Source organism: Oncorhynchus nerka, linkage group LG21 (genome assembly GCF_034236695.1).
Source record: "Oncorhynchus nerka isolate Pitt River linkage group LG21, Oner_Uvic_2.0, whole genome shotgun sequence".
Taxonomy (NCBI): Eukaryota; Metazoa; Chordata; class Actinopteri; order Salmoniformes; family Salmonidae; genus Oncorhynchus; species Oncorhynchus nerka.
This window is the reverse complement of record NC_088416.1, coordinates 27505082-27519438: the sequence shown is the minus strand read 5'-3', so window position 1 is coordinate 27519438 and position 14357 is coordinate 27505082. Positions and strand designations below refer to the sequence as shown.

General features: G+C 47.3%; 1 protein-coding gene across 1 annotated transcript; it reads left to right on the top strand.

Annotated features, from left to right (window-relative positions):
* The first annotated feature begins 490 nt into the window (after positions 1-490).
* LOC115104239 (ribonucleoprotein PTB-binding 1-like) lies at positions 491-10655 on the top strand. Its single transcript, XM_029625567.2, is given in 16 exon segments — positions 491-852; positions 2207-2273; positions 2433-2902; positions 4432-4623; positions 4733-4853; positions 5460-5560; positions 5681-5752; positions 6054-6132; positions 6462-6649; positions 6791-6872; positions 6985-7124; positions 7561-7632; positions 7795-7926; positions 8508-8567; positions 8670-8724; positions 8727-10655. Coding segments are annotated over 16 exon segments (2223 nt in total). The 5' UTR covers positions 491-537; the 3' UTR covers positions 8804-10655.
* The last annotated feature ends 3702 nt before the right edge of the window (positions 10656-14357 follow it).

Below are 14357 nucleotides of genomic sequence, written 5' to 3'. Positions count from 1 at the left end.
ATGTAAATGATCAATTGTGTATTTATTTTAAAAAGGAGAGTTGAGTGCAAAGCACTTCTGTTTGCCAACTTGAGCAAACTGTCTACTCAGATGTGGTATGATAAACATGCTAAGGTCCAGTGTGCCTAGAGGCGAAAGCTAATTTGATTTTATGCCTAAATAATTTCCCTATTAGTTGAGCTTTTCCTAAATAAAATTACATTTCCTGTCAATCAGGGACATACACAGCTGAATGTAATGCAAACACCTCAACTTCTATTGAATCAGAAATTATATAGTGATTTTATCAATATGTTCATACCGGTAATTCAATTCAATGTACTGGGTCATGTGGGTTTGTTGAATTTGTAGTGGGCGTAACTGGTTTTCATTTATGACAGGCAAGCTACATCTACCCGCCCCGCTCATGACGTGACGTGGTATAAAAAAATGCATCTTCTCGTCCAATTAGAAGCCGAGTTGCGCCCATGTGTGTATTGTTTAAACTGCTCAAATCTGACGGTGTTGTCAGTTTCAGAAAACTTTCAGGCAAAGGTGATGGCGGCCGCGGTGTCCGTTAGCGCAGCTGGCAGAGAAGAAAATCCAAATGCAGGGCCCAATTTCGCTAGCCGTCCACTTCACGAAAACTATGACCCCGCTGTCGAACACGAGAATTGGGTGTCCAGGGATCCCGAACTCGAGCCCAGTGATGGGGGTGCATCATCGGACAACGAGTGTCAGCGAAGGGTCGATGAAGAGTTGACGACGCTTAGCCCTGAAGAGATTGAGAGGCGCTTGGACAGAACTCGTCGAGAGTTTTACAATCGCCGGAAAATCATAATTAAAAACCTGCCATCCGATGTTAGCAATCAGGTACGTTTCCTAAACTTTTGTTTTGTTTTCAGTAACGTTAAAAAGCTAACGCGGGTCAGTAATTTCGTCAGATCAAGCCCAGGATGCAGCTCGTTAATCTAGTAACGTTATGTAAAAGATAAATAACTACACCCGTGCCATGAAATTGACATCTACCTATATTACCAGTAATTTAACGGAGTTCGCTGACTTTTGGTGATGTCTTTCTATTCTCGTTATCTTATTTTAACGTTAGCTAGCACCGTTTCCTAGGAACTAACTGATTTGCGAACTAATCGTAGTTCCTAATTATGTCGCTAATAAACTTCTATTTGCGCTCTCAATGTATTGCTACGTGGTAGGTGATGTTTGGTGGTTATTCACGGCCTGGCTGTAATTGCCCATTCCAGCATCACGCGTGGTTGATGGACAAGTTGAAAGTGCAGAATTAAAATCCTCGTGCGGAAAGGCAATGCTAGTTGCTAACGTTAGCAAAACTGTTTGTTTTGTTTTGACCAGTAATTGTCAGGCTATGGATTGACATACATTGTATGTGACTGGTTCAAAAGTCTGTCGTTAAATTATTTTCAGGTAATGTCCCTCATTGAAACCAACTTCATGGCCCTGGAACATTTAGTAAAAAAAAAAAAAGTTGGAACATGCTTGACTCGTGGGGAACTGTGGCCTGTGCGCGTTTCATTGTTTGCCTGGGTGCATATTGGGAGTTCGAGATGGGAACGTGAGTAGCAGTGACAAAGGGTTGAAGGTGTAGAGGCAACGTAGCCGCTTTCAGAAAATGCTAGACAACATTGCGATTCGTTTGTGGAACAGGCAAAGCATTGTGGAACAACATTTCTCCTAGCACAGTGAATGGGCAACTTTTTTACACTATTACCCGATAGCTGGGGATGACTTTGCTTTTTATTGGCAAAGACACCTGCTGTAAGCAATCATCCTAAATTGTTTTGATCAATACTTCTGAGCATTTAGGTACTACAGGTCTATACTCAAATATTGTTGTGGAAAGCACTTGTTAATTGGACACTTAAACTGATAGCAACATGCTTTGACCCCCCCCCCCCCCCCCCAAAAGAATGGAAAAGCAGGTCAGTGAATAAAACTAGACTTATAGATGGAGCTACACAACAGATGGCTTTAGATTAGGGATGTTCACACATCACATTAGTTTGTCATGTTTTCAAGTGATTGTAGTGTCTAACACTTAGTTTTAAAGCAGAATTTATGCCTACAATACTACACCGTTGGTAGGGCATCTCTGGCCAAGGAGGGCGTTTAAAAATATTGGCTGTAGAGTTCTGTGGAAAACATTGTAGGGAAACACTGATTGTAGCTCACCATACTTTCTCCCTTTCAGGAGGTACATGAGCTGTTGCGCAGCTATGACTTGAAGTACTGCTTTGTGGACAAATACAAGGGAACAGGTATTTAAAAAAATACTAAAATGTAAGACTAATTGGATGCAGCAGTCTCTCTGACAGAGCTAGACAAACAGATTCCTCAACTCTCTTCCTATTTTGAGCAATGTAACCTTCCACATAGTTCTTCACAAAGTCTTAGCTCATATTCTCTCTTCTCCTCAGCTTTTGTCACACTGCTCCATGGGGAGCAGGCACAATGTGCCATCAAAGAGTTCCACCAGCACATGCTGCGGGAGCGGGAGATCTCTGTGCAGCTGCAGCCCACCGACGCGCTGCTGTGCATCGCCAACCTGCCCCACGCTTTCTCCCAGCAGCAGTTTGAGGAGCTGGTGAGACCCTTCGGCAACCTAGAGCGCTGCTTCCTGGTCCACAGCGCCTCCACTGGCCACTCCAAGGGCTACGGCTTCGTGGAGTACATGAAGAAGGACTCTGCGGCTAGGGCTAAGTCTGAGCTGCTGGGGAAGCAGCTGGGCTCCAGGATGCTGTACGTCCACTGGACTGAGGTGGGCTCCCTCACCTACCCCCTGCTGCACTCCAGGTGTCTCTGTGTGGACCGTCTGCCCCCCAGCCTGCTGACCGCCCAGGACCTCAGCAATGCCCTGGCCGACACGCACGCACCCATCTTCTGCCAGGTCAGTCACGTGAACACGCGCGCAGGAACTCCAACGACCTCTCACACAAACTTGCACTGATATTTTCAGAGGATTTAACATGTGTATCTGGCTCTAATGAATAGTATATATCTAGTAGCTTTTCTCAGTTCAATTTGTATCGGAGTGGCTCCAGTATACTCTAGTAGCAAGCAGAACATACCTGCTTGTACTTTTGGCACCTTTTTACTTTGTTAGTCATGAAAGATGTTCCAACTGTTTCCCCCTAGGTTTTTTGTTGAAGCAGTGGTGGCAGAGTTAGCGTGTACATGGCTAATGGCACGGTATTAGAGGCCCTCTTTGCCTCAAACACCATTTTGTTTTAAAGCTAACTTCTTGCAGTTCTACACATTTTGTCGTTGTGCAGAGGAAATGAGCAGTTTTAGAGATTTTCTTGCAATTATACATTTTGCCATTGCTTATACCCTTTTCTTATGCTATCTGGGTGACTCAAACGTATAACAAAATCAATGAAGTGCCAATGCAATGACATTTTTAAATGTGATTGTCCCGGACTGTTAATACTTTGTTAGTTCTTAAAGATCAGAGCTTGTCTACATGCTTTATATCTGGTTGAAACTGACTGTTTTACCATCCTGAAATATTTTTTATTACATTAATTACAATTTTTCAGTGGTGGCCATGATTTAAAAACGGTGGTGGACTGCTGCTAAGTGCATGTAGGGGAAACACCAACTGCTTTTGTTTACACTGAGTAAGTGTGTTTGAGGTAGCTGTGCTACAAGGTTCAGATGGTTGTGTTATGTAACATGGGTCGTCTATAGTGATGGCATGGTCTTGGGCAGTTCACATAAAGGAGGTCGCTATAGGTGGGAGTATTTTTGTTTGAATCTGGCGTTCGAGCCCTCACCTTTGACCTGCTTTTCCTGTGGCCACTTGTTTCTATAGCAATGAGCATTGCTGGTTTCTATGGAGATGACCATCTGACTCCCAGGTGGTGTCAGTCAGCAGACCTCTGGCCCTACAGGCCTTTCTGGAATGAGACAGGGGTGTTCTTTTGGCACCATAAGCACACAGTCATTCATATACCATAAGGGTACGGTAGTTTGAGGTCTGGCAGAACACTGTTGCGTAATAGTGCGAGTGAGGCAATTTAACTATTGGACAGGTTAACTCAGGAATATGAAGCTCTTTTTTTCATAGCTCACTTGATTTTATTGATGTATTATATTAAGTTCAGTATTGTTGTAATTGTCATTATTACAAATATATATATTTTTTAATCGGCATCCGCTTTTTTTGGGGTGTGTCCTCCAATAATCGGTATCGGCGTTGAAAAATCATAATCGGTCAACCTCTAGTCTCTACCATTGTATCAAATACTCCTTTCTACTAATTGTGGTGAGGAAATCTGTGTGGATGGTGTTTTAAAAAATGTCAAGATGTTTAATATTACTGAATTCTGTGTAAACCTAAATGGCAAATGTAGTCATTAGTTTTGGACTGATTGCATAAGGAATGCATATTTAACTTAGTTTTCCTTTATTCAGTTGGCTCAGGGCCAGGATGACAGTTTCCGGCGGTTTGCCATGTTGGAGTTCTCCTCGGCAGAGATTGCTGAGCAGGTGCAGAGAGAGGCTGACGGCAGGGCGCTAGGTGGGACCCACATCCGCGTCTCCTTCTGTGCCCCTGGACCCCCGGGAAGGAGCATGCTGGCTGCCCTCATCGCTGCCCAGACCATGGTAAAGACTTCATGGTTGCAACACCAGACCATATGTTTGAACTATTACTCCCTTATGTTACTGTGGGAAAACAACTGTTCTGAATGGTTCTCCTCTTCCCTCTCCACAGGCCCTGAACCGAGGGAAAGGTCTCCTCCCTGAGCCCACAGCCATGCAGATCCTCACAGGCCTCAGTAACCCTGCCACCCTCAAGATGCTGCTCAACCCCCTCACCCAGGGCAGGAAACAAGGTGAGTAAGATCATGCCATTTCCTGAAGGAAGACTATGTATGGTATGAGTCTCTTACCCTGGTGTTAATGCTTTAAAGCAGGTGTGTCAAACTCATTCCATGGTGGACCTAGTGTCTACTGTTTTTTTCTCTTTCAAGTAAGACCTAGACAACCAGGTGAGGTGAGTTCCTTACGAATTAGACCTTAATTCACCAATCAAGTACAAAGCAGGAGCCAAAACCCGTAGAAATTCTGTGGAATGAGTTTGACACGTGCTTTTAAGCTACAATAGTTATCTTTCTCGGCGACCTGACCAAATTCACATAGAAATGTGAGTTATAGCTCTGTCATTCTCATTGTAAGGAAGTCTAAGAAGTGGTAGGTATTTTCTGTGCGCAATTTCTATGGATTTTGTTTTTGTCTCTTTCTTTTGGTTTTGTACACCAGCTGAAAATATATTTCACATCAGTTAAGAGCACACAATGATTCTCTACACTTGCTTGTTTTGTTGTGAACTGAAATTAGGCAAACTGTTAGACTTTTAGCAACAAGGATGCATATTGCACCTTTAAATGCATGGTGAATGAATGAATAGGTTGTCTTACGGTCAAATGGTCTCTCTGCAGGTCTCCTTGGTGCTGCTCCCACCATGCCGCTGCTGGCTAACCCCGCCCTCTCTGCTGCTCTGCTCCAGCTCCTCCTCCAGAACCAGGCCCAAGTTCAACAGGTACCCTGCATACCATGCCCTGCATACTCACCACTCTCCTCTAGCTCCTCTCCCCTCTTTTGTTGGTTCATTAGTCTCTCATCCACACTTCTCCTACTTTATTCTCTCCTCTACTATCAGCAAGCCTTTTTGGGAAATCATCTTCTCTGGGCTCAGGTGCTGCACAATAAAGAGAATCGACTACTTCCCTGTGTGAGTGATCACTGAGCGTGTGTGTGTGGTAGATATAGGTTTGTCGTGAAGGGACTGCTCCCTAAACCAAAGCTGGTAAATGCTCTCCCTCGGGAAAGCGTTTCTTTCTGCTGTGTTCTTTTTGAGGTGGTTTTCTAGTAATATTAATATGCAACTGGTTTGTTTTTGAAGTGTTTTACTGTGAATTCTGACTGACATAATTCTTTAATGTGATATTTTGGTTCAGTAAATATCTGGTATGTAGACTATTTTAGCATCTTGTGGGTCACTGAAGCGTGTGTTTAACTCGTGTCTCCTACAGGCAGGACTGATGGGGGACAACCTTCTGGCTGCTATGCCTCTCCAGCAGGGAGTCCATCTGCTGGGAGACCAGCCTCAAGGTTTGGCCTTCCATTCATCACAATTCACAATTCTTTATTGGCATGTCTAAAGTCTATTTGTATTGCCTATACAACTCACTAGTGGCCGTTTCTCTAGTTTGGCTTATTTATCACATAGAGCAATGCTGAGCATATGCATGCTATGCTAGCCCTGCTGCTCTGTTACTGATTCCTTTGCAGGTTCTGTAAACATGCCATGGATTTGGGCAGTACTTATTACATCTACGTTATTTACTGTGGTGGTGTTGTATTGATTTTCAGTGTGATCTCAGGGTTCTCTACATTGCAGTGATGGGGTGTTATATTAATAAGTTTTCTCGTGTCCCCAGGCGGTGTGGTTCCATCCCTGGGCCTCCAGTCAGACCCTATGGGTCCCTTAAACCCCCACTCTATGGGTCACCCCCTGGGCAGAGAGTCCCCTACCAGCTTCTCCCAGAACCCCTCCCCCACTCTCCAGGGCATGTCCATCTCCCATCTGGGTGGTGTGATGGGGGCAGAGGGGCCTACACCACCTGGGGTATGATGATGATTGAAATGCTCTGTATACTTTTCTAATATTGTCCCTACTAGCAGGGATGCTCAAGTCATTGTGTCTCATTACATAACATCAAGTCCCCAGATTAAACATTAAAAAAAAAAATAATGTCTTCTCCAATAGGTGTCCATACTAGGACACCCTCCCAATGATGGGAATCTTCCCCAGGACCCATTCAATGTCCACAGCCTGTTCCCATCCCCAGGTGAGCTGCCCCTTCCAACTGTCTGCAGCCTGTGAAGTTTGGCTCTGATTCCTTCCCAGTATTGATCCGTAGGTTTTTTTCTCCTTTTCCATTTCTGCCGTCCTTCACTCAGGCGCCAACTGCAGGCCCCACCCTTACAGGAAGAGACCAGCGCTAGGCAACTCATCCAACCAGCGCACACAGAACATCCACTGTAACTACAGGCTGCGCTACCAGGAGTCCTACACCCCAGACTACCCCCCAATACACCAGGTAGGTCCCCCTTATCCTCTAACCTTTAATGTCCAGTCCTACTGCCTGGCCTGGCTCATCTGATGTTGTGATAGAATGCCTGCTCATTGATGTTTATTTGATATCTGAGGACACTGCTGTCTTGGTTAAGGTCATTGTGGCAACCGGTGTTTATTTTTTTACCTCCCTGGCTGCCCAGTCAGTGCATGGACTTTTTTCTAGTGTGATGGAACACAGTGGGCCTGCTTATCAGCACCACTTTCCTGTCTGGCTACAGTGTCCTCACAATGGTTTGAACCTAGGGTCCTCGCCTCGCAAACACGGGACTGCCCGCTTGACAACGTACTAGCCAGATGTGCCACCAAAAAGCTTGCAGCTGTGGAGTAAGAGTACGGTATGACCTTAACTTTGTTACACGAGCAGCAGATTTAATGGCGTCTGGCTCCTCTCTTCCCAGGATCCTCTGGGCCATCTGTATGAACAGCAGGAGGCTCTGGACACTGGAGCTCTGGCAGGGTTCGGACAGCAGGTAAGACCCTAAACCATCTCCACTATTCACATCCAGCCTTCAAGCTGTGGCACCTTTTGCCTTTTCAAGTTCCACTCCATTTTGTGGTCTTTTTTGACTTTTTAATATATACATGTATAACTCTACATGCAGCATAGAATAACATGATGAATGTCTCTGTAGTGGTTTGGTCACCCCGGCTACAGTGAGCAGGCCTCCTCCCGCTATAGTTACCCCCCCAGCCCGCCCTCGTCTTCCTACTACAGCTCTGTGGCACCTGGCCCCGGCAGCCTCCCCTCCAGCCATCTCAACAAGGTAGGGTCACACACTTTTCCTTCCCAATGTAATCAACAGATTGAATGAGGGTTGAGTGTCTGCTCAAAATATAAAAGCTGCCCTCTGTTATTTAGACTTAGCGGTGAGGTCTTGACATCTGTTGGCTAGCCTAGCACCCATGTTGGGGACAATCTAAGTTATGAAACAGTAGGGCTGAAAATGTTAAGTGAAATTATTGGCTTAATCTGTGTGTCCTTGGTCCACTCAGACGAATGTGGACAACTCATTATCTGATATGCTTGAAGCCGCACATGGTTGCATAACCACAGTAGCCATGCTGGCAGAACGATGACAAACTAAATGGCGGAGGAGTGTCTTGCAGAATCCTTTAAAGTCCCATGCGGCTGTTCGATATTGCATCTTTCTGTTTGAGTGGACTGTGTAGAAGCTGAAGGGATCAATCAGGCTTTACTGTACCTGGTTGTTCCTCTTAGTTTTGTGCACAAAGACCCCAAGCCGCCCGTCTTTACTGAAGATCAAAACGTACATTGTGCCTTTTTTAGATGAGACCAATGCATTGTGGTGCTGTTTTGATACCTGAACACTGTTTGTCTGTTCAGGCTGTGGGCATGCCTCCTGTTAGCCACTCGAACATGTACCCATCTGGTCTGGGGATGAAGGTCAGTGTGCCTCTTTGTCATTGTCGGTTGGTCTGCCATTTCCTGTTCTGTCTCCATTTTTCACCATGGCATTTACAGTGGTTATGTCTCTGCCCCCTCTAGACTCCCATTGGTGGTCACAAGCGTCTGATCCCGTCTCCAGAGCCCAGCCCAGAAGGGGCTACGTGGGACAACACTCCCAGGGCCTTGGGGGCCACTATGCTGACTCCTACCTGAAACGCAAGCGTATCTTCTAATGGAAACCAATCAACGCTTCTTGTACGAGATGCCAGTTAACAGCCAGGAGATGGCTCCACCCCCCCCCACGGAGCTCCTCCAATCAGCTTTTAGGTTTGGGCTTGGCGGTCCAGTGGTCTCGCACTTGTGTTCCTGCCAGCGACCCCCTGGAGCGCGCTGGGGTTGCAGCCTGTCGCTAATCGGGACATAACAATGCGTGCCAGTGTATGGGAGTTTTGATGTTTTTTTTTTGTAAATATATGATTTCAGTGCTTGTAAATGAAGTTTTATCCTTTTTATGTCTTATTTTTTTCTATCAGGAAATCCCTTTGTTTACACACTGGGAGTTACCTTGTACTATAAGAAAAGAATTAACATCTGATTTCAGGTCTTTTTTTTCTCTTCTGCGTATTCCCTTCATTGATTGGCTAAGCACTTTTTATTTTAATTTTTATATTTTGTATTAGTTTTTCTTCCTGTTGTGATGGTGTCAACGAACGGGTTTCTATTTTAAAAAGTTTTGCCTCCCGATATTTTTGTATATAGTTAATTAGTTTGTTTGATGGGATGTTTTAATTTTTTTGAGCGCCTTCCTCCTACAGGGATTATGTGCCGACTGTCTGGACAGGATTCAGGCCTTTACTTGGATTCACGTAGATCTGTGTAGCAGTACTGCCTTTCTGTCTTTTGGAAAAACTGTCCCCTTAGACAACTAGTCTGGAATATGCTGTTTTCAACCCTTCACTCTTCTACCCCTCCGTCTCATTTGGGAGCCTGTTCTCTACACTGAATGTTTGTTGTTGCACTTGGAGGACACGGGCAGATCACAATTCTCCAGGTTTGTTGAATTTCTACGGTTCTCACTCGTTTCCCCCCCCATTCTGTTCTCTGCAGAATCTTGTATATTCTGTGTTGACGTGAGCTCTGTCGGCTGAGTATTTGCATCTCAACCACCATGGCACCTGATTTGCTCTTGTTCGTTCGGAGGGGATGGTAGCTGTGCCTTATCCAGACTTTAATATCTACAGATTATGACAGTAAGCAGGGACATCTGTGGCCTCTGTCCACCCAGAGCCTAAACATTAATTAACTGTACTATCATTTATTAATGAGCCATGGCTAGGTTGGCTCCCCTGTGGCTGTCCCTCCCCTGTAGACCAGCAGGGGGCGCTGTTGATCCTCAGGCTATACTGAAATTAAATCAAGCTTGACAGTTTCACACTGATGGCTGACAAACTGAAACGGGTAGAATTTCCATCCAGTTTTCCAGTCCAGGAGAAGTTGACTTCCAATCTGAAGTATTAATACGATGGGAGTGTCCAATGACTCTTAACAGGTGTTTACTAGGTCTGCCTCGGAAGGTTTGCATGGAAATTAAGCTTATGATTGGTGGTCAGTGATTGAATTCTTAGTCTGTGAAGAATAATCTGGTTGACATTTTGATTGTGATCACCATTACCTCTTGACTTCTGATGGGAACTGCAATTACACTTGAGCCTTAACAGTCCCCCCCCCCTCTGTCATCTCATCTTCCCCTCTGTGGGCTTTCTGACGACATCCCTTTGTTTTTGCCGTGTACATACTTTAAAGCTTGATCATTCTGAGTCCTAAACTCTTGTTTTCTCAATCATATCTTTGGCCTCTGGTCTGTTTTAAGATTGAAACTGCTGCTCAATATTTTGTGTTTTTTAGTGACCATTACCAAGTGCAGCCACCTGTCTGGTGGTAGATTTCCCCATGTTTTGTATAGACCAACAGGTGCTGCTCGATGATATGAATTAAGATTGCTTTTGTTTTTCCTCATACATGCTGTCTGTCATCTGTACTGCCACATGTGTCTGTTTTGGCGCAAGTAAATGTTATTTAATTAAACTTTTTGTCGTCAGTTAATTTCCATGGTCAATAGGCTGGCTGTTAGACAGCACTTGTGTTACGTTTTTATGCTCAGTTAACTCAGGAAAACACTGACTTGCAAAGTTTGGTTGCCATGGATGCACCCACCACACCTGAGCTCCCCCTACCTCTCAAAAGTGAGGAACACAAGTCAAACTTGTAAATAAATGATTGTTACCCCTGTGGCTCTAGTCCCCGTTTGGGTTATGTTATAAATAACATTACCTCCATAATCCTTAACTGTCAAATGAATAAACTTAAGAGTCCTGAACTCATGCTACTGGGTTATAATACCAGTCTTAAAGCAACCCCATAATTCCAAATACCAGATGGTTGGTATGCAGACCTGCACTCATTTTTGGTTGTAGGTCTACCCTATGCACAAGGACTGCTTTTCAATATTTCATAAACCACCAATTCTGCTATTCAACTGTTTTCATTGACTACCTTGAAATCACTGTCGAGGTAAATCAATGATACAATAGATGGCTTCAGAATACAAATACAAACTGACCAAGTATGGCTTCTGTCATGACTTCTGTGTAGGATGGCTGTGAGGATAGTTATGTTCTTGTTTCTGGGTCTGTTGTGCAGTTGGGCCACAAAGCATCTCTCCGACATGCACATTACAGTCCTGGAGTTGCACAGACACTCAAAGATGTTAGTCTTCTTTACTCTGTGAACGTGGCTCTGGAAAATCACACTGGTTGACGCAGCCTGACTCCCAAGCCTCCCAAAGCCATGGCTGTGTTTGTGTCAACTCCAAAGGTTAAGATTTAAATATGACTTATCAATAAACACAAACCCAGTGAGATTTGTGGTGAGGATAAATGTCAATACGAAATGGAGAGAAATCCCAATGGAGAGACTGACACGTGGAAATGTTAACTCTTTAGCTTTGCCCAGTTCTCCCTCTGACTAGTCAGTGGGTAATAGGAGGGGGAGTTATGACTGGTGTTTAGGGTACATTGTATTGTGGACATCATGGTTGTCCAGTTGGTTGAAAATGTTTTGACATGGGGAAGTACTACTACCTGAACTTGTCCAATAAAATTGGTTTACTGCTTCCTTGTCTTACAGCAGAAAAGGCGCTGATGAGGTTAAGGGCATCAGCACTGGGATACTTGTGAAAACCGTTGGGTTAGGGGCACACCGTGGGGTTAGGGGCACACCGTTGGGTTAGGGGCACACCGTGGGGTTAGGGGCACACCGTTGGGTTAGGGGCACACCGTGGGGTTAGGGCACACTGTGGGGTTAGGGGACACCGTTTGGTTAGGGGACACCGTGGTCTTAGGGCACACCGTGGCCTTAGGGCACACCGTTTGGTTAGGGGACACCGTGGTCTTAGGGCAAACCGTTGGGTTAGGGGACACCGTGGTCTTAGGGCAAACCGTTGGGTTAGGGGACACCGTGGTCTTAGGGCAAACCGTTGGGTTAGGGGACACCGTGGTCTTAGGGCAAACCGTTGGGTTAGGGGACACCGTGGTCTTAGGGCAAACCGTTGGTTTAGGGCAAACCGTTGGGTTAGGGGACACCGTGGCCTTGGGGCACACCGTTGGGTTAGGGGACACCGTGGTCTTAGGGCAAACCGTTGGGTTAGGGGACACCGTGGCCTTAGGGCAAACCGTTGGGTTAGGGGACACCGTGGCCTTAGGGCAAACCGTTGGGTTAGGGGACACCGTGGCCTTGGGGCACACCGTTGGTTTAGGGGACACCGTGGTCTTAGGGCAAACCGTTGGGTTAGGGGACACCGTGGTCTTAGGGCAAACCGTTGGGTTAGGGGACACCGTGGCCTTAGGGCAAACCGTTGGGTTAGGGGACACCGTGGCCTTGGGGCACACCGTTGGGTTAGGGGACACCGTGGTCTTAGGGCAAACCGTTGGCAGGGGACACCGTGGCCTTGGGGCACACCGTTGGGTTAGGGGACACCGTGGTCTTAGGGCAAACCGTTGGGTTAGGGGACACCGTGGTCTTAGGGCAAACCGTTGGGTTAGGGCAAACCGTTGGGTTAGGGGACACCGTGGCCTTAGGGCAAACCGTTGGGTTAGGGGACACCGTGGCCTTAGGGCAAACCGTTGGGTTAGGGGACACCGTGGTCTTAGGGCAAACCGTTGGGTTAGGGACACCGTGGTCTTAGGGCAAACTGTTGGGTTAGGGGACACCGTGGTCTTAGGGCAAACCGTTGGGTTAGGGGGACACCGTGGCCTTGGGGCACACCGTTGGGTTAGGGACACCGTGGTCTTAGGGCAAACCGTTGGGTTAGGGGACACCGTGGTCTTAGGGCAAACCGTTGGGTTAGGGGACACCGTGGCCTTGGGGCACACCGTTGGGTTAGGGGACACCGTGGTCTTAGGGCAAACCGTTGGGTTAGGGGACACCGTGGTCTTAGGGCAAACCGTTGGGTTAGGGCACACCGTTGGGTTAGGGGACACCGTGATCTTAGGGCAAACCGTTGGGTTAGGGGACACCGTGGTCTTAGGGCAAACTGTTGGGTTAGGGGACACCGTGGTCTTAGGGCAAACCGTTGGGTTAGGGGACACCGTGGCCTTGGGGCACACCGTTGGGTTAGGGGACACCGTTGGCTTAGGGCAAACCGTTGGGTTAGGGGACACCGTGGTCTTAGGGCAAACCGTTGGGTTAGGGGACACCGTGGCCTTAGGGCAAACCGTTGGGTTAGGGGACACCGTGGCCTTAGGGCAAACCGTTGGGTTAGGGACACCGTGGTCTTAGGGCAAACCGTTGGGTTAGGGGACACCGTGGTCTTAGGGCAAACTGTTGGGTTAGGGGACACCGTGGTCTTAGGGCAAACCGTTGGGTTAGGGGACACCGTGGCCTTGGGGCACACCGTTGGGTTAGGGGACACCGTGGTCTTAGGGCAAACCGTTGGGTTAGGGGACACCGTGGTCTTAGGGCAAACCGTTGGGTTAGGGCAAACCGTGGTTAGGGGTTAGGGGACACCGTGGCCTTAGGGCAAACCGTTGGGTTAGGGGACACCGTGGCCTTAGGGCAAACCGTTGGGTTAGGGGACACCGTGGTCTTAGGGCAAACCGTTGGGTTAGGGGACACCGTGGCCTTAGGGCAAACCGTTGGGTTAGGGGACACCGTGGCCTTAGGGCAAACCGTTGGGTTAGGGGACACCGTGGCCTTGGGGCACACCGTTGGTTTAGGGGACACCGTGGTCTTAGGGCAAACCGTTGGGTTAGGGGACACCGTGGTCTTAGGGCAAACCGTTGGGTTAGGGGACACCGTGGCCTTAGGGCAAACCGTTGGGTTAGGGCAAACCGTTGGGTTAGGGGACACCGTGGTCTTAGGGCAAACCGTTGGGTTAGGGGACACTGGTCTTAGGGCAAACCGTTGGGTTAGGGCAAACCGTTGGGTTAGGGGACACCGTGGTCTTAGGGCAAACCGTTGGGTTAGGGCACACCGTTGGGTTAGGGGACACCGTGATCTTAGGGCAAACCGTTGGGTTAGGGGACACCGTGGTCTTAGGGCAAACTGTTGGGTTAGGGGACACCGTGGTCTTAGGGCAAACCGTTGGGTTAGGGGACACCGTGGCCTTGGGGCACACCGTTGGGTTAGGGGACACCGTGGTCTTAGGGCAAACCGTTGGGTTAGGGGACATCGTGGTCTTAGGGCAAACCGTTGGGTTAGGGCAAACCGTTGGGTTAGGGGACACCGTGG